The sequence below is a fragment of the Galeopterus variegatus genome, unplaced genomic scaffold (assembly GCF_000696425.1).
Source record: "Galeopterus variegatus unplaced genomic scaffold, G_variegatus-3.0.2 Scaffold938, whole genome shotgun sequence".
NCBI classification, from domain to species: Eukaryota; Metazoa; Chordata; class Mammalia; order Dermoptera; family Cynocephalidae; genus Galeopterus; species Galeopterus variegatus.
In genome coordinates this window covers 1-21,919 of record NW_007727049.1, presented here as the reverse complement: position 1 = coordinate 21,919, position 21,919 = coordinate 1, and the positions used below count along the sequence as shown (strand labels likewise).

Sequence of the window (21,919 nt, the reverse complement as noted above, 5' to 3'; positions counted from 1 at the left end):
ATCCGTTGCCGGACACGGAAAAAAGACAAAAGACAAAAAAAAAAATAAATAAATAAAATGTTAGGGTGGGGCCGGCCCGGTGGCGCACTGGATAGTGCGCCGCCTGGGAAGCGCGGGGGCGCTCCCGCCCGAGGGTTCGGATCCCACATACAGACCGGTTCCCGCTCACGGGCTGAGCGAGGTGCGGGCGCAGCGCCGAGGGTTGCGATCCCGTTGCTGGTCCCGGTCCGGTACGGGCGCGACACTGAGGGTTACGATCCGTTGCCGGACACGGAAAAAAGACAAAAGACAAAAAAAAAAATAAATAAATAAAATGTTAGGGTGGAGGGCACTGGGGGCAGGATCTAGATTTATCGAGTGAGGACTCAAGGGTGGAAAAGACCCAGACCTGATGTCAGTCTGCTCAAGAAAATGAATCTGAGGGCCGGCCCGTGGTTCACTTGGGAGAGTGCGGTGCTGATAACACCAAGGCCACGGGTTTGGATCCCTATATAGGGATGGCTGGTTAGCTCACTTGGGAGAGCATGTTGCTGACAACACCAAGTCAAGGGTTAAGATCCCCTTACCGGTCATCTTTAAAAAAAAAAAAGAAAGAAAGAAAACAAATCTGGAAATGGGTAAATGTTACATGGCAAGCATTAATTCTAGAGAAATGTACACTGAATTATAAGAACCCAAGGGAGAGAAAGGCTAGGGGCAGCTTCCCAAAGGAGCTGGCAATTAGCGAGGAGCCTTAAAGTGAGAGGATTAGTTTACCAGAGGGAGGTAGAGGCCAGAGTGGGTTCAGAGATAAGAGAGCTGGGTCCTCTGAACAGAGCTCTGGTGGCTGGTGGTGCTGGGGGGAAGAAGGGAGATGGAGCTGAGGAAGACAGGCAGCCTCTTCTGCTGAGGTTCGTGATTCCTTTCCTTGCTTGGCCGTGAGGAAGTGTCCCCCTGGCTTAGGAGCCAGTGGGGACCATGCCCTGTGGAGGTTTGGAAGCCTAGTACCTGGTGTTTGGGGCCAGGCCCCATGGAATAGGGTCGTCGTGCATGCCTTTGGGCTGGACCTGTGCTTTAGACCTGAGTCTGGGCCTTTGTTTGTGCTCTTTTGCCTGCCTGAAATCCTGTCCTTGCATCCCCCTGATAGGTGCTGATTCTTCAAGGCTGGATTCCCTGTGGCCTTCCTGACCTCACCCACTCCAGTCTGGGTCAGATGCTTCTTCTCTGGGAGCCCACGGTCCTTTGTTCATTCCTTCCTGAAAGCACTGATCTCAGCAAGGCACCATGTGTTATTTATCTGTCAGTCTCCCTCTCCTGATGGACCAGAAAGGGGTTGTGGGGCCCCAGGGACTAGCACAGCATCTAGCATGCTGCAGGTGCTCAGCACCTGTGTGTCGCAGTAAATCGAGTTCTCACAGACCTAGACTTGTTTGGAGAGGGCTGCGGGTGAGACCGAGAGTCCTGCACGTTTGGCAGCTCATACTTGTTCCAATGCATGGTAGAGCTTATGGGCTCCATTTTACAGATGAGGAAGCTGAGACTCAGGGGAGGTAAGGTCAAGGGTACTCAGCAGGGACTTAAAGAACTGTCTCCTGACCACAGCTGTCTCCTAGGAACAGCCTTAGTGTCCCAGCCTTCAGGGGACAGCTGCCACATCAGTGGGACATAGGACAAGGAGGGCATCCTGTCTGGCAAATTGTGTCTCTCTGAACTTTTTCTGGCTAGGAAGGGCTAATCCTGGCTTTTGTGTGCTCAGGGCTGGTGCTTGGAGGAGCCTGTGCTGAAGCAGCCCCACCCCCATGGGGGCCTTTTCTTAAGAGGACTAAGATCTCTCCAGGAAGATGACTGGCTTTTTCCAGACTGACCTTGGGAACTTGGCCTCATTGGCCCCTAATTTAAAACAACAGCACTAAGGGGTGGCATGGGACCTGACTCACTTTTCCCTAGTGGGCCAGGGGTCATGGAATCACAGATCCAGGTGCATCCCAACATTTAACAGGCCCGGCGTGCGGGTTGGGGGTGGGGGGCAGGAGGGCTGAGTAGATCTCAGTTGGTTAGGATTTTCCAGTAACTGTACTGTCAGCACCTCCCTGGCTGGGAAGGAGGAGTGTGTGCTGATGAATCTAGTTTCTGTTTTGGCCTGACTCTTCCCCCTTCCCCTTCCCCAGAAAGAAAGAAGAAATGGAGCCAGGCTTTGGTTCTGAGATCTTATTTGTCATTGCAGCCATACCCTCCTCTCCTTCAACTCCCACCTCTCCAGGGAACTTCCCAAACCCTCTGTGGGTGGGGTGGGGTAGGGACCAGTGAACCAACTGTCCCAAGGCTGATGGCATGGGCCACTGAACTCTGAATTACAAGAGAACCCAAAATGTGCCATCCTGGTCAGCTCCCGGAGGCTAGGGCCCGTCATTCCATCCAGCGGTGCTGAGGGGACTCAGGTGGGCTCTGCCTCCAACACTGTGCCCATGGAGTATAATAGTAGTAATAGCTGCCACTAATTAAGCACGGACACTGTGCGTATGTTATTTCTAATCCTTTCAACGTCTGTGAAGTGGACATTATACTATCCCCATTTTACAGATAAGGGGACTGAGGTTCGGAGAGACTCAGTGATTTGAACAAGGGCACACAGCCTAATGAGGAATGGCCTTGGGCTTTGGACTCTGAGTCTGATGCCTAACTCTGAACCCACACCCTTTCCTCTGTTCCAAGGTGGACATTACGGGTCTACAGACTACCTAACTGTATTAGTCTGTTTTTTGTGTTGCTATGACAGAATACCTGAGACTGGGAAGAGAGGTTTATTTGGCTCATGACTCTGGGACAGCCACATCTGACGTGGGCCTCAGGCTGCTTCTAACTCATGGTGGAAAATGGCAGGGCAGCCAGTGGGTGCAAGCGTGTATTAGTCTGTTTTTTGTGTTGCTATGACAGAATACCTGAGACTGGGAAGAGAGGTTTATGTGGCTCATGACTCTGGGACAGCCACATCTGAAGTGGGCCTCAGGCTGCTTCTAACTCATGGTGGAAAATGGCAGGGCAGCCAGTGGGTGCAAGCGGATCACAGGGTAAGAGGAACCAAGAGAAAGAAGGAGGGGAGATGCCAGGGTCCTTTAAACAACCAGCTCTCACAGGAACTAATAGAGTGAGAACACACTACCCCACCCCCAGGAAGAGCACTAATCTATTTGTGAGGGATCTGCCCCCCTGACACAAACAGCTTCCAAAACTGCCACGTTAGGGATCAGATTTCAACGTGAGCTTTCGCGGGGGACAACATGTCCAAACTCTATCACTAACTTACTAGACGTGTTGCGTGGCCAGGCACTGTGACCTGGGCCTCAGGGCTGCCACGTTAGGGATCAGATTTCAACGTGAGCTTTCGCGGGGGACAACATGTCCAAACTCTGTCACTAACTTACTAGACGTGTTGCGTGGCCAGGCACTGTGACCTGGGCCTCAGGCGCACAAGGAGAGATGGCTTCGAGGCTCAAGTCTAGCAGTGTGATAAGTGACAAGCTGACCCAGAGTCCTGAGAGGTGTGGGGGCCTCGAGAGTGAGGGAAAGCTTTGCCCAGGAGGTGACATTTGAATTAGTCTCTGAAGGAGTTCTCTCCCAGAAGGTGGAAGTCATTCCAGAATGAGGAAATGGAGGGGAGACATAGGAGGGAGGCCAGCTGTGGTGTGTCCTGGGAGCAGCCGATGGCCAGGAGGGTATGGGGGGATGGGAGAGTAGTGCTGGGGTCCCACTAAGGGAGTGGGTCTTCCTTCCTTCTTGACCCTTGTTACCAAAGAAGTTTAACTCACCTTGAGCCTTCTCCCTGCAAATCGGGGCTCAGGGAAGGGGAAGGGTGCAGCCACTCTGCCTGAGGGTGCCTGGGAAACCAGTTCCCTTTGCCTACTTGTGGTGGGGCACCTGGGCTCTGGGCAGGGGCAAGACCGCTGCAGGAAGTGGAGTCCAGCTCCAGGAGAGGTGGTCTGGGCAGGGAGTGGTTGCTCCTGCAGGGCTGGGCTGGGTGTCCATGGGCTCCTGTGCCTGCACTGCTATAGGGAAGGTGTTAATTTCCTGAAAATCCACTGTGAGCTGGGCACACAGTAGCAGGCAAAGCATGGGAAGTCCCTGCTGTCGTCTAGTTTGCATTCCAGCAGGATAATACTGCCAGTGAACATATATGTCAGAGCTGACAAGTGCTGTGAAGAAGAATAAAGCAGAGTAAGGGATGGAGGGTGGGGGTTAAATAGGGGGTTCAGGAAAGGTCTCTCCAAAGGGACATTGGCATAGAGAACAGAACGGAATGAGGGAACAAGCAATGCAAAGACCTGGGGGAAGAGCCCCAGATGGAGTGGCAGGTGCTAGGGCCCTGGGGTAGGAGCATGCTTGATGTGCCCAAGGACAGCGAGGGACCAGTGTGGTTGGAGTGGAGTGTTCAAGGGAAGAGGCAAGGGGAAGAGGGGGGCTTGTAGGCCAGAGTGGGGACTTTAGCCTTTACTGCGGGTGGGCTGGAAGCTATTGGAGGCTTAGGGCATTGGGGAGATGTGGTCTGACTTTTAACAGGATCCCTCTGGGTGCTGTGTTGAGAATAGGCTCAGGGGATGAGGACAAGGAGGAGAGCAGGAAGCTGTGGCAGGTGAGGGGTGATGGCTGGTGATGTAGGGGCGGGTGAGCAGTGGGCAGATACTGGCTGGATTTAGAAGGAAGAGCCTGCAGGATTTGCTGATGGTTTGGATGTGGAGAGAGGACACTGGGCTCTCCACAGGCATTGTCTGGGTGGTGGGTAAGCTCTTTGGGGGTCCCCAACAGTCACTCCCCAGGCCAACAAAGGCTCCTGGGGGCAGCTACATTGGTGTCGAGCAGGTCTCAGCCCAGCACAGGGGTCAGCTCTGCCCCTTCTTGGCTGGGGGACTGTAGGTAGGTCTCTCAGAGCCTCAGTCTCCTTCCCAGGACTGGTCCTCACCACGGCTCCTGGTAGGGGGTGTGGTGAGTTAAGGAGACGACGTCACTGCTGCCAGCAGGACTTGTTCCCTTCGCACTGGCCTGTCTGGGTGGTGTGCAGGCCAACCAGCCTCCCTCAACCAGCTCCCAACTGGGCTGGCCAGTGGCAAGTCAAGGCCAACCTCCTGCACACCCAGGGCCTCTGCCTCCCACCCATCTGTGTGTTCTCCACCAACCTAGACATTAACAGGCCGCTTGACTCAGAGCAGGCCCAGCCTTGGACTGAAGCCTTCTCACAGAGCCATCAGAGCTCCAGATGTCCTCTTCCTCCAGAGAGGAGGCAGGAAGAAACCTTCACGTGCAACTACTCTGTGTCAGGGACACAGAATAATGTTCTAAGGCCATTGCATTGAATAAATAATTTAATCCTGATAATCCCTGTAAGGCGTAGGTGCTATCATTAGCCCATTTTACAGAGGAGGAAACTGAGGCACAGAGAGTGACCAGTGAGGTGGGGTTCCAAGGTTTGACCCTTCTCCTGGCTTGGAGTCCAGTTCACCCTTGGCTTCACTGGTCCCTCCTGATTTGTACTGAGTTAGGGACCCCTTGGGATGCCCCTGTGGCCAACTTGAGGCCAGTGCTAGCATTTCCCACCAGAGCAGGGGGAGGGTGTGGAGAGCCTGTGTCTGCTGTTCCCCTCAGCCTTGGGAAAGGATTTGGAGAATCCACACTGCCCAGAAATGTGGGTCATTTCTGGATGTAGATGAGACTTGTTCTGCCTCCCCCCAGGCCAAAGAGCACAGCTCTGGGAACAAGCTGTAGGTGGAATTTGTACAGATTGGCCCAGCCCTCCCCACAAGGTTGGAGGTGGGAAAGGGCGAGAAGACTTAGGCAGCGGGTGTTCACGTCTGGTGAGCATTCGTTCTGTGGTGCCAGGCACTGTTCTAGGTACTTAATGGGCATCACTGTCTACTCTGATGCCCCAGACAGCCCAGGGTCAAGATGGGTAAGCCCCATCTGCAGATGCAGCAACCAAGGTTTGCACAGCTAAGTAAGTGGCCTTGTTCAAATCGCAGACTTGCCCAGGCCAGGACGCACTCACTGGGAGCTGCGTTCAGCCGGGCTGTGGAACTGCAGAGAGGTGGCAGGAGCCTCTGGCCTGAGGGCTGGCGAGGACCCCATCTGTGCCTCTGCCACCTAGGAACTGGAAATTGGGAACTGGGGGTGGGGTGGGGGGCTCAGCCACATGGAGAGGGGCAGGGCCTGTTCTCTGGGTGGGAGCTGGGATCTGCAGTGGGGCTGGGCATAAGGGGGCAGGGGTCCTGTCAGAGGTCAGCCCTGGCACTCCCCTAAGAGCCTGTGCAGGGAGCCAGGACAGCCCCCCACTTCCTGCCCTCACCCCCAACCTGGGAATTCACCTTTGCCTGGAGCAGGAATAATGGCCCTGTATATAGATGAGGGCGCCATAGCTAAAGGTTTAGGGAGCTTGCTCTGGGTGGCATAGTAGGTTGAATTTGGACGCTTTTGGGGTTACTTTCATTACAGTCACTGAAGTGTATTCTAACCTGCCCCTCCACCACACACCCTTCGCTTCCCTCTTACCTGAAAGGTCCTGCCAGCTGCTTGCTCCACCTCAGCCGCCACTGACAGGGGTTGCCAGACTCCCTCCTGACACATAAAGAGTGGCCCTGTGAGGTAGGAGGTCTTGTCTTTTTCTATTGTGGTAAAATATGCATAACACACAGTTTACCCTTTTAACCATTTTTGAGTGTATAGTTCAGTGGCATTAACTATGTTATTGTTGCCTTTTTTTTTTTGGCAGCTGGCCGATGAGGGGAACTGAACCCTTGACCTGTGTTACAAGGCCATGCTGTAACTAACCGAGTTAGTGCTTGTGGCTGAGGTGGAACAGCCAGCCATTGTTGCATTGTTTTTAATGCACCTGAGGAAACAGTTTGTGGGTGGCTGTGTTGTGCCTCAGTTCACAAAGCTGAGAAGGAGGAAGTCCGAAATTTGCACCCTGACCTCAGAGTCCACTCCTTTTTTCATGACATCAAGTACCTCCTATTGTTTGCCTGAGTCCAGTAGCTCACCCAAAAACCCTGTTGCAAGTGGGGCTGGGACTGGGGTGTCACTGGGGAGAGTGAGAGAAGGCCCATGCCCACCCCTCTCCTTTGCCTCCGGAGCCGGAAAAACTTGAATAATCCCCAGTGTCCAGACTCCTGGCTTGCGCCCTGCTCCCCACCAGCCCTTTCCCACTCCAACCTAGGATGGTACAAATCCCGATTCCCTCCCTCCCTCCCACTCTCCCCAAGCCTTAGCAGCTCGGCTTCCACAAGCACGCGAGTATCGAGTCTGCAGCCATCCCAGCGGACTCCTTCATGCCACACGTGCTGTTCCCCTCCTGACCCCTCTGAAGGCGCTTGGGAGGGGCCAGTGACAGCAGGTAGTGCTTGGCAGGGGATGCTGCTCCCAGGGGGCTGGTGGCAACTCCTTCTTGCCTCCCCCTCATCGGGAGGGTGGGCACAGCAGGGCTGGGGCAGCGCTGGCTGTTCTGTGGCAGCTGCCAGCCTCTCCAGACTCAGCCAGAGAGCAAGTACTCTGGGGACTAAAAGAGGCAGTTCCAGGCCAAGGCTAGTTTCCCCACTTAGACTAGCCGAGGTCTGATGGAGCTGAGGCCTTTGCAGTCATCTGAGTGAGCCACGTTTTCAGTCTGCACCCGTGGAGGCCTCAGGGGTGATGCTGGAGTTTGAGGAAAGGCTAACGGGTGGGGCTCTGTAGCTGCCTTCACCCACTGCAGTCTGGCTTTTTATCTGTTTTATATATTGAGTCTCCAAGTAAGGTTTTATTTTTAAGTTTCTCTTCCTTAGAAAAAGGGTTTGAAAACCCACTCACCTTTTCTCCAGATAAGCAGAGGCTTGGTGAGAAGGTCTTGGCCAAAGTTACCTGGAATTAGTGGCTGCCCCGAGACTGGAGTGCAGGTCTCTTAACTCTGGACCAGTGCTGTCCACACACAAGGCCTTGTCTGGACTCTGAGCTGCTTTCGTGGGGGGTGAGGCATGGGCGTGTGAGTGTCAGTGCAGGTTGCCACTCCAAGTGCATCTCACACCCAAGCTGCTGCCATCCAAGTCCTGTCCCCAGGGAGGGAGGGAGAAAGTCCAGGGGAAAGATAAACAGGGGAGCAGACCTGGAGTAGGAAAGCCACCATACCAGAAGTGAGACAGGGAAGAAGGAGGCAGAGAGAGAAGAGAAGGGGAGAGAGAGAAACGGGGGGGAAACTGGAGGAAAGGAGAGAGAGACAGATGGGGGTAGAGAGAAAGTCTCAGATGGGAGAGAGATGGGGAGGAACACTCAGCTAGGGAGAAATACAGACAGACATGGATGACGGGAAACAGCACCCTCACACATGGCTGGCGGGATTGCACACTGCCAAGGGATCTGGCAGTGCCGAACCCAACTATATATGCAGTTTGACCCAGCGGTACCACTTCTAGGAATCTGTCCTGAAGATGCCCTTCCACCAATGTGAAAACGTATATGCACAAGATTATTCTTTGCAGCATTTCTGTCATTACAAATCAACATGTTCATTCATAGGAGACTGGTTGAATAAACTGTTTCATCTACAAAATAGAGCACTAAGCAGCTTTATAAAAGAATGAGAAAGATTTCTATAAAGCTGATACGGGGCTGGCCAGGTAGCTCCGTTGGTTAGAGCGTGGTATTACAACATCACGGTCAAGGGCTCAAATCCCCACGCCAGCCAGCTGCCAGAAAATCCTGCAAAAAACATAAAGCTGATACGGAGTGATTTCCAGGATATCCTGTTGAGTGAAAAAATAGCATGCAGAAGAGTATCCACGGCAGGCTGTTCTACAAGGGTACTTCAAAAAGTTCATGGAGAGGTTTGTATTATCTTTTAATTCTGCTTTTTCCATGAGAAGTACCTTCATACAAGTAAGGAGGGATAGAAGAAATGTATACATGTACCTGTTCTTTGTATGAAAATACAAGAAGGATAAACCAGACACTAAAAAGATAGGTTACTGTTATGGGTTGACTTGTGTCTTCCCGCAGAAAGATATGTTGAAATCCTAACCCCCTGTACCTCAGAACATAACCTTATTTGGAAACAGGGTCATTGCAGATATAATTGGTTAAAATGAAGCCATACTGGAGTTGGGTGGGCCCCTGATCCAATATGACTGGTGTCCTTATAAGAAGACAGCTATGTGAATACAGACAGACACACACACAGAGGACCATGTGACAGCTAAGACAGAGATTGGAGTTAAGCAGCTGCAAGCTAAGAATGTCAGAGATTGCCAGGAAACCACCAGAAGGCGGGAAGAGGCGGGAAGGATTGAGAGGGAGCAGGGCCCTACCAACATTGTGGACTTCTAGCCTCCAGGACTGTGAGACAAAGTCCGTTGTTTTAAGCAAACAAACAAAACGCAGTCATAAGAGGGGTAAAAAGACACAAAGAAAATACAGATGGAAAGTTACCTTGTAAAAAAAAAAAGGAGATGAAGATAGAGAAGAAGGGAGACAGGTCTGGCAGGACACAAGAGGGCTGTTCGAGACACTGAAATGTCACCTGCCCTGGAGCTGCAGCCCCGTCACAGTGAAGGATGGGCTGGCACAGATCAGTCTGGCACACATCTGGCTGATGGATGTTGGGGGGTCCCGTTGCTGGCATCCTGTCACGTCCCTTCTGCTGACTGCCTCCTCCCAGTGCTGGGCCCAGCTTCCCCCAGTACTCTCCAGACGAACTTGTCATGGGGACTCTGAGTGCGGTATTTGGGGGTGGCCTTGGGCTGGTGCCTCTGTCTCCCCTACCCCCACCCTCTGCTGGTAACCAGTGCTGGGCCCAGCTTCCCCCAGTACTCTCCAGACGAACTTGTCATGGGGACTCTGAGTGTGGTATTTGGGGGTGGCCTTGGGCTGGTGCCTCTGTCTCCCCTACCCCCACCCTCTGCTGGTAACAGTTGGCTTCTGTTCACAGGGCCTCACACAGAGGCAGAGGGATGGGTGAGCTGGCTTGCTGAGAACCTCCTGCTGGCCACAGACGGGGGCTTCTTTTGGACCTGGTAGATTAAGGGGCCCAGGAAGGTAGTCGATGTAGCAAAAGCCTGGGGGAGAAGGAAGCAATCAGGAGAGGAGAGTGGTTAGATCTTGCCTCCCAGGATCAGGGACAATTATCTAGGGCTCCCCTTCCACTAGCCCCAAATCTCCCTGGTGCTGGGGTGTGAGGAGACTCGGAGACTCGTGGTCAAGTCTCAGATGCTCAGGCCCCACCGAGCTGGTGTATCTTGCACTCCTGAGTCAGCTCCTCTCTGACTTTCAACTAAATCCATTCTCTAACCCAGGGGACAGGGCCCCTTAGAGCAGAAACCCATAGTAGAACGGGAGTGCTTCAGGGCTGTTTTTGTCTTTAGGGTTCATGAGAGCCCCATGGCCGCATAGGATGTTAAGGGATTGGTAAATCCGTTCATCTCTCTGGGCCTTGTTTGTCTTGTCTGTGAGATGGGAGGAACCACCCCTGCCCTGTGCGGGTGTGAACATGGCCGAGGCCATGGGTGTTGGGCAGCAGAGCCCTGGGAGTGGCCGGTTCTTGCTCTTTTGCTCTGCTGTGGATCATGGAGCTGGGAGCCAGGAGCCCCTCTAGAGCATTCGTTTATTCAACAGTCAATCATGAAGCATCTATCCTGTGCCAGGCGTTGTGCTGGGAACTAGGGAGACAGCGGTGACCAAGTCAGACGGTCTAGTGAGAAGAAGAACAAACAATCAAATCATACAGTAAAGAAAATACCATCAGACAGTAGCAAGTTCACCGAAGAAAGTAAAGCAGTGTGATGTAGTACTCTGATGTGAGCAGGGCAGCGGGGCAGGAGGCACTCTGAGCACAGAGCTTTTGAGCTGTCAGGTGAGAGCACTGGGAAGAACATTCCAGGCAACAGGGAGAGCCAGGTCCAGGGCCACAAGCAGGACAGGGCTGCCATGCCGAGGGGCCTGAAGGAAGGCCGTGGTAAGACAGGACATGGCTTCTGAGAAGAGCTGGGCAGAGGCCACCCCTGCAGGGCATTGGCCAACGGGGCATGTAAGGAGGGGGCTGTTATCCCAAGAACGGTGGGAGCCTTGGGGGGGTGGAGGTTGTAAGTGGGGGGATGGCAGGGTCTGATTAATGCTTTGAAAAGCTTTCTCTGCTCTGGCCGTTGTGTGGAGAAGTGACCGTAGGAGAGAAGCAGCCTGGTGACCTACTCGTTAGGGAGGAATGGCAGCTGTCCAGGCGAGAGATGATGGTGGCTGAGTCTAGGGGGGTGGTGGTGGTGGTAGAGCTAGAGGGAAGGGGCCCAGGTGTCCTCACTGCATATCTGCTGTCCAACTCCGAGCACAGAGACACTGCTCTAGGAAGTCTCTCCCAGTTGCCATGGGTGAGGGGGTGGGAGGGGAGGGCTGGCTGCTGGGAGGGAATGTGGCTTTGTGCTGGAAAACAAAGAACAGAGCTTGGGGCCGTCTTCTCCTGGGGGTGGGGACAGGCCAAGAGGCTGTTGACAGGAGCAGAGGCTGAACCCCAGGGCCGGGCCTGGCAGGAGCAGGCTGGGCAGGGAGAGGGTAGGTGACCAGCTGAGGGACCCCAGGCCCTTTCAAATGTGGACCATGGGGCCACTGGGCTCTGGGGTGAGGAGGGCAAGGAAAGAAGATGGAGAGTAAGAGGGATGCTCAAACCCTGGCCAGTGGTAGGAATTTGGGCAGAGAGTGCCCTGGGCCACAGGGGCCGGATGTGTTTGGGAGCAGGTGGGGGTTGTGTGTGAAGGGACAGAACGACGCTGACCAGCCACTCTGCCAACCCCCCAGCCTTGCTGCTGAGGCCCTGCCCGCCCCACCCAGGGGTGGAGGCCCACCAGGATGAGCAAACTGCCCGGCGAGCTGGCCCGAGACTTGGAGCGCAGCCTGCCAGCCGTGGCCTCCCTCGGCTCCTCGCTGTCGCACAGCCAGAGCTTCTCGTCACACTTCCTCCCGCCACCTCCAGAGAAGCGCCGGGCCATCTCTGATGTCCGCCGCACCTTCTGTCTCTTTGTCACCTTCGACCTGCTCTTCATCTCCCTGCTCTGGATAATTGAGCTGAACGTGAGTGGGGGTGAGGCTGGGGACACAAGCTCCACTGGGGGTCACCTGGCCCTGGGTTAATCCATCTGCCACATGGGAGGGTTGTCTCTTGCATGGGGTTGACTCTCTGGGTAAAATGAAGAATGGGAGGATAAGGACAGCAGCCCTCATCTTCCCGATGAAGAAGATGGGGCCCAGAGGGGTCGGGTCATTTTGCTGAGGTCCCTCAGCAAGTGTGTTAGGGAGGCGGCTCGAAGCAAACCGAGTTCACGCTCTCGGCCGCTGCGCCATACTGCCCCCTAGTGGAGACTCCTGAGAAGGGCAGAGCAGGAACCGGCCCTGCTGGAGCTGATGAAACCTTTACCTTCTTTTGCCCTACCTTGCTCCACTTCATCCGGCCAGCCCGCCAGCCAGCCAGGTTTTGAGCCCCTGCTGTGTCCCAGGCACTATTCTAAAAGCAGAGGGTAGAGTGGGGAACGAAAACTCCCAGTTCGCGGTGGCTCTGGTTTTGGTGAGATTGTGCCTAGTGGCCTGGAGACAAAGCTGCCTCACAGTGCAGCTACCCCCGCCCCACGCAGTGCTTGGCCCACCCTCCGGAGCACAGTCTAACTGGCAGTCGGGCCTGATCTGGTCTCCAGGTGCTGATAGGGTAGAGCCCATAAGAATAGGAGCCCATGGAGCAGAGCATTCCAGGATTGGCCAATCCCCAGTCCTCCTCTGCATTAACTGTGTGACCTCAGAAGGGACCCAGTCCCTCTGAGCCCCCCCAGTTCTCCCTCTACAGCATGGGCTCGCTGTTAGAGTTCTGGGTGGCAAGGGCCCTTCCCCAGGACTCAGCTCAGGTGATGGGAAGACAATGCCTTTCTTGATAGAAGTTGGGGGAAGGGACTAGCTTGGGGACAAAGATGAGTTTGAATTTGAGTACCTTGAGCCAGAGAGAAAGGCAGGAATCTGAGGGTGACTGTTCTTTGTGCACCAGAGACAAGCTGGCACCTTCAGTGAGATGGAGCCATAGCCACGGAGGTCCTTAGGGGCCATCTTACCAGTGAAAAAGCTGAAGCCCAGCAAGGTTTGGTGCCTTTGCAGAGCTTCCGAGGTCTCAGGCACTCTTCCTTTTGAAGGTTCCATCCAACATCAAAACAAACACCAACATTCACCCGCATCCTACATTCAATATTTTCTTACCAGAGAGGAGCTGAAACATTTTTGATGATTTTACTTTTGGGATTATTTGGCTATGTCAGCTGTGATTGCTCAGCGGTCATCATGCAAACTTGGAAATTCTTGCAAAGTGAGAAAATCTAACCTACAAATTGTCTTCAAATGTAATGAAACATTTCAGAATACTGGTGTTAACAATGAGTAGAGTCAGCATGATGTTTCACTTGGGAGACATTTAATTAAATTTTATTAATTATCAATTTTGTAGTTTTATTTTAGTATCTTGGAGTGTATATGTTTTTAGTTCTCTGACAGACTGTGTCTGTGTTGCCCAAGGACCCCAGTAGGTTTATGTGACCAGCATGGCGTCTTTGCAGCCAGACTGGCAAAGCAGGAATTGACACACGGCTCTCCTGAGTCCTGATCCAGTCAGTGCTGGCGGGTACCCAGGCTGAGGGAGAAGAGGGTGGAGGACAGAGCTCTGGACAGCGACTGCTGGGGTGGGAGGGGCTGCGGAGCCCCAGAGGGAGCAGTCAGGAGTGAGAGGAGGGCCAGTGTGGGGTCGGGTGTCAGACCTGGTGGTCCCACCAGCAGACCAGAGGAGAGGTGGCATTGAATTTCACTGGGCTCAGGGTGGTCTTGAGGAGGAGACACGTGGAGATGTGTAGGGGGTCCGAATATCAGTGAAGGGGCTGTCCAGACTGCTGGCCGTCAGAATCAGATGAGCATCAGAATCACCAGGGAGTTTTATAAAGATTCCAGATGCTCAGCTCACCCTGAGATTCAGACTCAGTGGTCTAAACATCTCTTTCTTGGGCCGAGCCCGTGGCGCCGCGGGTTCGGATCCTATGTGGGGATGACCAGTGCACTCACAGCGCTCACTGGCTGAGCGCGGTGCGGCCGGTCTCAAAAAGGACAAAAAAAAAAAAAAAAAAAAAATCTCTTTCTTTAACAAGCCCCCTCCCCCAATTTGAATGACCTGTGAGAGGTCAGAAGTCCCGGTCTAGGTAGTCATGAAGGGTCTTCTCCTCAGGGTTCCTGGGCTCCGTTCCCCCAAGTCCCTGTGTGTCCTCCCTCCTCCAGCAGGGCTGGTGCCCCCACCTGCAGAAGCCTGGGCCTGCCACCCTAAAAAGGAAAAAAAAAAAAAAAAAAAAAAATCTCTTTCTTTAACAAGCCCCCTCCCCCAATTTGAATGACCTGTGAGAGGTCAGAAGTCCCGGTCTAGGTAGTCATGAAGGGTCTTCTCCTCAGGGTTCCTGGGCTCCGTTCCCCCAAGTCCCTGTGTGTCCTCCCTCCTCCAGCAGGGCTGGTGCCCCCACCTGCAGAAGCCTGGGCCTGCCACCCTTGTTCCTTTTGAGGAGGCAGGCAGCAGTCTGGCTCTCAGTGTCCATCCAGACCCTTCCATCCCCCAGACCCCTGGACATTGGAATCCGGGCCCAGGTCTCAGGTGTCTCAGTGAAAGTGCACGGTGGACAGGAACAGGGGTGACGACACGTCTGCTCACTCTCCATGCCATCCTCTCCAGCAGCGTGATGGATTTTGCCCATTAAGCACAAACCTAATCAATTGATTTGCCACCTGGGGCTCTGTCTGACACCACTGCCCACCCCCGGCCCCCATCACCCCAGATGGATTGCTGGCTGGAAGATGGAGCACCACAGAGCTGGGAGGGAAGTGGAATTATGCAACAGTGGGGTCCCAGCACCCTGTCTGCCAACCTGCGTCGGGCCCATTGCCTCCCCTGAGCAGCCCGAGGCCTCCAAGCCTACCCTTTCCTGGGCAGTGTGCTTGAACCCAGCCCTGCCGTCTGCGCTGCCTGGATCCCTAGAGGAATGTATTGGTGCCTGGGGTCTCAGGCCTCTGGCTGGTGCTTGGTGCTTCAGGGGCCCCTTTGGGTGGCAGCTTAGCACTTACAGCCTCCCCTCCAGGTTCCTCCTTCCCCCAGGGGCTTGTTCTACCTGCAGAGCTCTTCCTGTTTTCCTCTCTCAGACCAACACAGGCATCCAGAAGAACCTGGAGCAGGAGATTATCCACTACAACTTTAAAACTTCTTTCTTTGACATCTTTGTGAGTGGCCTGGGGACCTTGGGGACAGAGGGAACAGGGGAAATGACTTCGGCTGGGTTCAGGTCTCCCCACTCATGTGCCAGCCCTCTGTGTATCCCGTGGCATGTCCTGCCCCACAAATACAGCCAAGGAGGCTGGGATGAATGAGTTCAGACATCAGCTGATCCCTTCAGGGACCTAAAGTGTGTGGTTTCCACTTTACCGATGATGACAGCAGTTCCCCAAAAAACTGCTTCTTTCTGTGACACACATCCAGTCTGGTCAGGGAGCCCTCAGTCAAGGGGCAGGAGGTAAAAAGAAAAAAAGAAGGTTCCTTAATAAGATGCCACCTTCACAGAGCCCCAAGTGGGAGAGAGAAGATCAGACCCCTGTCCCAGGTGGTCACATCCAGGGCTGGTTGGTTAGTTCATTTGTTTAGTGTGGTGCTATAACACCAAGGTCCAGGGTTCAATCCCTGTACTGGCCAGCCACCAGAAAAACCCCCAAAACCAAGAAGGTCACATACAAATTGTCCCAAAAAACCACTGACTCAGCCATTCTCTCTGAGGTGGGCACGCCCCTGAAGAGGACTGTTGGGGAGCAGGACCGGAGGGGAGGGGAGGGCAGCCTCAGCAGGGGTGGGAGCTTGCCTGTGATGGCTTGGCCCCCTCCCCTGCCAGGTGCTGGCCTTCTTCCGCTTCTCCGGACTGCTCCTGGGCTACGCCGTGCTGCGGCTCCGGCACTGGTGGGTGATTGCGGTAAGGTGCCATCTTCCCGGCAGCTCCTGGCCCTGGTGGGGCTGGCGCAAGGGATGGGACAGAGGAGGCCTCACTCCCCAGCCTCTGCTCTCCCTCCCTCCCTCTTTCTCTCCCCTGGGCAGGTTACTACACTGGTGTCCAGTGCTTTCCTCATTGTCAAGGTCATCCTCTCTGAGGTCAGTGGCTCGGGGTCTTGCTGGGCGACTGGGCATTTCGTCTGAGGGATGGGCTTCTAAGAAAGGACCATTTCCCTGATTTGGGGTGTCTGTCCCTGTTGTCAGGGTTGGGATAAGGGGTAATCCTGTCCTTTATTTCCAAGGAATCATCTTCACTGGCTTCCCTCCTTAACCCCTAGCAACCACAAGAATCAGAAAGTTCTTCCAACCTAACCTCAGTTCACCCTGCCGCAGACATATTAAATCCATCTCAGAGGCCCAATAGCTAATAGAGGATTTTGAATGTCCCTAACACAAATAAATGCCTAACGTCTGAGGTGATGGATATGCTAATTACCCTTATTTGATCATTGCACATTGCACACATGTACCCAAATATCACACTGTACTCCATAAATAATTATATGTCAATTAAGAAGAAATAAATTTCAAAAAATGGAAAAAAAAAAAAAACCCAAAGAATAAAAATAAACTTAACAACGACTTGGCTTTGTGAAACTAAACGTCGAACAGTACAGAGTACGTTTGATAGACACATCTTCCGTTCTCGTATAACTTCGTATAATGTATGCTATACGAAGTTATTACGTGTGCCAGCTTGGCCAGCCAGAATTGGTGGCCCCAGCAGGAAGCTCTGGGTTTGGGCTGACCCCCTGCCATGGAACTCGGGCCCCCTCCCTCCACAGCTGCTCAGCAAAGGGGCATTCGGCTACCTGCTCCCCATTGTCTCCTTTGTCCTCGCCTGGCTGGAGACCTGGTTCCTTGACTTCAAAGTCCTACCCCAGGAGGCTGAGGAGGAGCGATGTGAGTGTTGGCGGGGGGTGCAGCGGGTGTCGTCCTAACCCTAAGAGAGGAGAGTGTCTGGCGTGAGAGTCAGTCAGAGCCATCTTGCCACCTGTGAGCAGCCTTCAAGAGCCAGAGGGTCAGCCTGGGGTGGGGCGGGGGGTTGCCCCAGGCTGCTGAGGTATGACTGTCCTTGGTCTGGGACAATGGCTGCCCATGTCTGCTCCCCCAGGGTATCATGCTGCCCGGGCCGCTGTCGCCCACGGACCCCTCCTGTTCTCGGGTGCCCTGTCCGAGGGCCAGTTCTATTCACCCCCAGAATCCTTTGCAGGTGAGGGCTGGTGGGCGGGGGAACTGCCTTCAGGGAGGGGCCTTGTGAGGAGTGGGCTAGGCTGGGTCTGTTCGTTCCGTTCCTTCTGTCAGGCTCCCTGGGGAAAGCCAGCAACCTCTCCTACACACGTTCAGCCCCCATATCCCTGCACCCACATACCCAAACCCCACCAGCTCTCCCTACACTGTCTCCCTACCCCTTGCCACTGTCATCTGTGCCTGTTTTCCACAGGGTCTGACAATGACTCAGATGAAGAAGTCGCTGGGAAGAAAAGTTTCTCTGCCCAGGTATTTGGCTGCCTGCCTACCCCAACCCTACCCTAGGAATGGGCACCTAGAGAAGAACCAGGGCTGAGCCCAGCCAAGTGGGCAAGGGCTGCGCAGCAGAGGGTGGACCTCAGGCAGCCTGCATGCGGTTGGTGCCCACCCATCTGGGTGTCTGCCCCACCACCGCAGGCCTCAGGAAGCCCACAGGGCCCAGGGAGGCCAGCCCAGACCCCACATCTGGCTGGGCGAGGCTCCTCCGGGAGGTGTGTGGGGAGTGTAGAGAGAGAAAAGTCCACCAACAGGATGGAGAGCAGGCCCCAGGGTGACCCCTCCCCGCCCCATCCAGGAGCGGGAGTACGTCCGCCAGGGGAAGGAGGCCACAGCAGTGGTGGACCAGATCCTGGCCCAGGAGGAGAACTGGAAGTTCGAGAAGAATAACGTAAGAAGCCCCTCCCCTACCTGGCCCTCCCACATGCGTTGGGAATTTTTGATTCCTTTTCTGAGGCCTGAAACTTAAACCCAAGGATTGCATGGGTTGGAACCACATTCCTGTCTCATGAGAGGGGGCTGGGCCCTGGGGTCGGCCATTCAGCAGGAGGCCAGACTGGATTGGACGTTTCCACTGTCCCCCCAGCCCTGCCCCGGTCCTTGCCTCCCTGCTGCCCTGCTCCCTCGGCTTGCAGGCTTTGAGGGGAAGCCAGGCTTCTGCCCTGTGTCTGGTGTTTTGTTTCATGATCAAAACAACATTATCTGAAAAGATTGCAGAGAGCTTGGAGAACAGAAGCAAACGTCCCCCAGTCCCTCTCTCTGGCCAGTTCCTCCACAGCCCTTGCTGGCCTGGAGACGTGGTTCTTCGTGGCTGCAGCTGCAGCTGTGCCCCGTCTTTTAACTTGATATCAAAAGCCTCCCTCTCCTTGTTTCCTTACGGTTCTTAGAACCACCGTTTTGTAACAGCTGCTCAAATGTCCCCAAACTCCTGGAGTTTTCCACCCTGAGTTCTTGAAAACCTGCCCTGCCTGTCACCCATTCCTGTGCCGCCTGCTGATCCCCCATGCCCTCCCCCTTCCCCCCCACCCTCCTCCCTGTCACCCTTCTGTCCCTGCTGCAGGAATATGGGGATACTGTGTACACAATCGAGGTTCCCTTTCACGGCAAGACATTCGTCCTGAAGGTGAGTGAGGGAGGCAGTTGTCCTGGAGCCTCCTGCTTTGTCTGGGGCACCAGGAAGGGGCTGAGGAGCCCTCTGGCAGGTCTCCCCACCTGCCAAGAGGGAACGGCTGGTGTGCCCAAGCACATGCGGCCCCACCCAGCCCTCTGCCCGCCCTGCCCCAGACCTTCCTGCCCTGCCCTGCGGAGCTGGTGTACCAGGAGGTGATCCTGCAGCCCGAGCGGATGGTGCTATGGAACAAGACGGTGACCGCCTGCCAGGTGAGCCCAGCTCAGGGCCTGGCCTGGCCACCTCACGATGTGGAGCAGGGCGGTGCCGTGGCCCAGCATGGCCAGTTAGTCCCAGGGGGCCTGGGTGGTGTCCCCGTGCCGTTCTATTAGCTCCCCGTCTGTTAAGTGGGGGTGATAGTAACAGCACCTCCTGGAGAGGGCCCACAAATAGTGATGGCTCTTAGTAAAGGGACCTGAGCAGAGAGGACCCTGGCACTGGGGTTTTCCTGGGGTGGGCTGCCCCTCATGTCTCCCCTGCGGCCCTCAGATCCTGCAGCGAGTAGAAGACAACACCCTCATTTCCTACGACGTGTCTGCAGGGGCTGCAGGGGGTGTGGTCTCCCCCAGGTGAGTGCCCACCAAGCCCCTCCTCTCAGGCCTCCTGCGCAGGGCCCTGGCTACAGTGCTCCCTGATCTAACCCTCCCTCCCCCAGGGACTTTGTGAACGTGCGGCGCATCGAGCGGCGCAGGGACCGATACCTGTCCTCAGGCATCGCCACCACCCACTGCGCCAAGCCCCCGACGCACAAATACGTCAGGTGAGCCTCGTCCTCCGGTTCCCCCTGCAGTGCTGAGCAGCGCACGGTGCAGTGTGTGCGGCCGCGTTCCTGTTCCTTGTCCCGCTGGGCTTTGCCCCTCCCGGCCCTTATCCTGCTAATCTCGCTGCTCTGTCTGCGGGAAGTGGGAGGACGGCTGGAACCAGGCCACCGAGGCTGGGGGCCATGTGCAGTGGGCAGCTGGCCAGCGGTAGACCATGGATGAGGATCAGTCCAGGGAAGGGCCTAGGAGCCAAGAGGTCACACTGGGCTGGTTGACCTGAGCAGGGGGCTCTGAGTTCTGGGTTTCATCTTCCTCCCTCAGAAGACTCGAGTCCCCTTTCCTCCTCCTCGTCCTGTCCCCGCTGCCTGCCTTTCTTCTCGGAAGTCCCCCCACAGGAAGAGGAGTTGGGGTCTTCCTGCTGCACTTGGTTTCCTCCTAGTTCTCCCTGCTGTCTGGGCTTAGGCTACGGTGCTGGGGGTGGCCCCTCACACAGATCCACTCTTCCCCATCCCTCTCCTGGAATGAGAACACTATTCTTTGAACGTGATACTGGGGCTCTGGTCATGGCATGGCTGCAGACCTGCTGGGGGATGGGCAAGCTCGTTTCCTTTCTGGGTGCCAACGTCCTTATCTGTGGAGTGGGCATAAGTGTGCTCAGTGGAGCTGTGGGTGAAAGAAAGGGCCATGAGGTGTGAACCATGCAGCCCAGGCCCTGACTGTTTCCTGAGAAGGTGCCCCTCCTGGAGCCTGCCAGCACCACCCTGCTCCCTGAGGGGCAGCGGGGAGAAGCGCCAGCCCAGCCCACCCCCCTACAGCCCCACAGAGCTGCCCTAGAATCTCTGGAGAGTAGATGAGGGCTGGGAAGGTGGGGAGCTCACTGCCTTGGGGGTGTGCAAGCAGCAGCAGGATGTTGTAGGAGGGTTTGAGCATCATGGAATGGGTGGGGCTGGGGCTGATCCTGCAGCCTCTGGGACACCTGTTCTGAGCCCTACACAGACAGGGTAGCACTTCCTAGGCCAGCATCTGCCTTCCCTTTTCACCCCAGTCTAAGCTGGGCCAAGAATAGGGTGTTGGGGGGAGTTGGGGGTCTCAACTCAGCTCCACCCCCACTCCGCCAATCATGCTTCTCTCCTTAGGGGAGAGAATGGTCCTGGGGGCTTCATTGTGCTCAAGTCGGCCAGTAACCCCCGAGTCTGCACGTTCATCTGGATTCTTAACACAGATCTCAAGGTGGGTTGCTGGGGGCTGCCAGACCGGCTCTGTAGAATGGAGGGGACCCTGCTGCAGACTGGGTTTCTGTGTGACCTTGGGGGTTCTCCACACTCAGGGCCTCCCCTGCTTTCACCCTGCTTTCTTGCTTGAAGATGTGGGGCAGGGTCCAGATGGTCTTGCCCTGAGTTGCTCGAGGGTCTGTGCGTTCTCTTTGTCACCTCTGCCTCCTGAGGCCCTGAGGAGGGGTGGCTGGCTGCCAACTCTGCCCCACCCGGGTCTGTTTGTGTGGCTGGTGCCAAGACCCGGGCACAGCATGTTCTTCCTGCCAGGGGCGAGGGGAGAGGGTGGCCCAGGCTGGATTCCAGAGCTGCACCTGCATTCTGGCCCAGAGCAACGCTACTGGTGCCAGCTGTTGAGGGGGAGCCATCGTGTAACCTCTTCCTGCCTTCCCAGGGCCGCCTGCCCCGGTACCTCGTCCACCAGAGCCTCGCGGCCACCATGTTTGAATTTGCCTTTCACCTGCGGCAGCGCGTCGGAGAGCTAGGGGCCCGGGCGTGACAGCGCCTCTTGCCAACCCTGCAGGCCAGGGTCCCGTTGCCACAGCCTCCAGAGCCAGAAAAGGGCCAGCTGGACTTCCTGCTGCCCACATAGGACCTGGCTTCAGGTAGTGGGCAGTGTCTTGGTCCCAAGCTGCCACTCTGCACCAAGCCACACTGTGCCTGCGAGCCATGGCTCTGAGCAGGGTGGGGGGCTGAGCATTTGGACTCTGGGGCTCTGCCGGCTGATGGAAGTGGCATCTGTCCAGCTGATGTTTTCATGGTGCCCTTGCCTCCTGGAGGAGAAGATCACGGTCCCCTACCTTGCCAGGGGCAGTGTCTGGGGTGGGAGCCTCAAACTTAGTTGGGGACGGCCAGGGCCCTGGGCAGGGCAGCCTGTCACCAGTGTTAAGGTGAAGGAGTTTTCATCTGCCTGTTCTCGTCACGGTTTTTTAGGATTAAAGGGTCTGGGACCTTTATCCATATGAACTTATGGGGGAGTGGGTGGCAGGTGGGGGGTGCTGGGTGCTGGCAGTGAACCTCTGCCTCTCCCAGGTTGTCCCCTTCCCCCCAGGGCCTCCTTGTGGACTTTGTAATTTGAGCCAATTAAAAAAATGAACTAAGGAAAAAAAAAAAAAAAAAAACAGCCCCC

General features: G+C 55.4%; 1 protein-coding gene across 1 annotated transcript in view; it reads left to right on the top strand.

Annotated features, from left to right (window-relative positions):
- STARD3 (StAR-related lipid transfer (START) domain containing 3) overlaps positions 1-21,891 on the top strand; it is a 25,504-nt gene extending 3,613 nt beyond the window's left edge. The window contains exons 2-15 of the mRNA XM_008573592.1: positions 11,770-12,042; positions 15,172-15,249; positions 15,909-15,986; positions 16,109-16,162; positions 16,849-16,966; positions 17,178-17,276; positions 17,508-17,563; positions 17,889-17,981; positions 18,651-18,713; positions 18,875-18,970; positions 19,248-19,327; positions 19,414-19,518; positions 20,656-20,749; positions 21,185-21,891. Coding sequence (XP_008571814.1) covers positions 11,821-12,042; positions 15,172-15,249; positions 15,909-15,986; positions 16,109-16,162; positions 16,849-16,966; positions 17,178-17,276; positions 17,508-17,563; positions 17,889-17,981; positions 18,651-18,713; positions 18,875-18,970; positions 19,248-19,327; positions 19,414-19,518; positions 20,656-20,749; positions 21,185-21,289 — 1,341 coding nt within the window. The 5' untranslated portion in view covers positions 11,770-11,820 and the 3' untranslated portion in view covers positions 21,290-21,891. The remainder of the gene's footprint in view (positions 1-11,769; positions 12,043-15,171; positions 15,250-15,908; positions 15,987-16,108; positions 16,163-16,848; positions 16,967-17,177; positions 17,277-17,507; positions 17,564-17,888; positions 17,982-18,650; positions 18,714-18,874; positions 18,971-19,247; positions 19,328-19,413; positions 19,519-20,655; positions 20,750-21,184) is intronic.
- Positions 21,892-21,919: the final 28 nt, after the last annotated feature.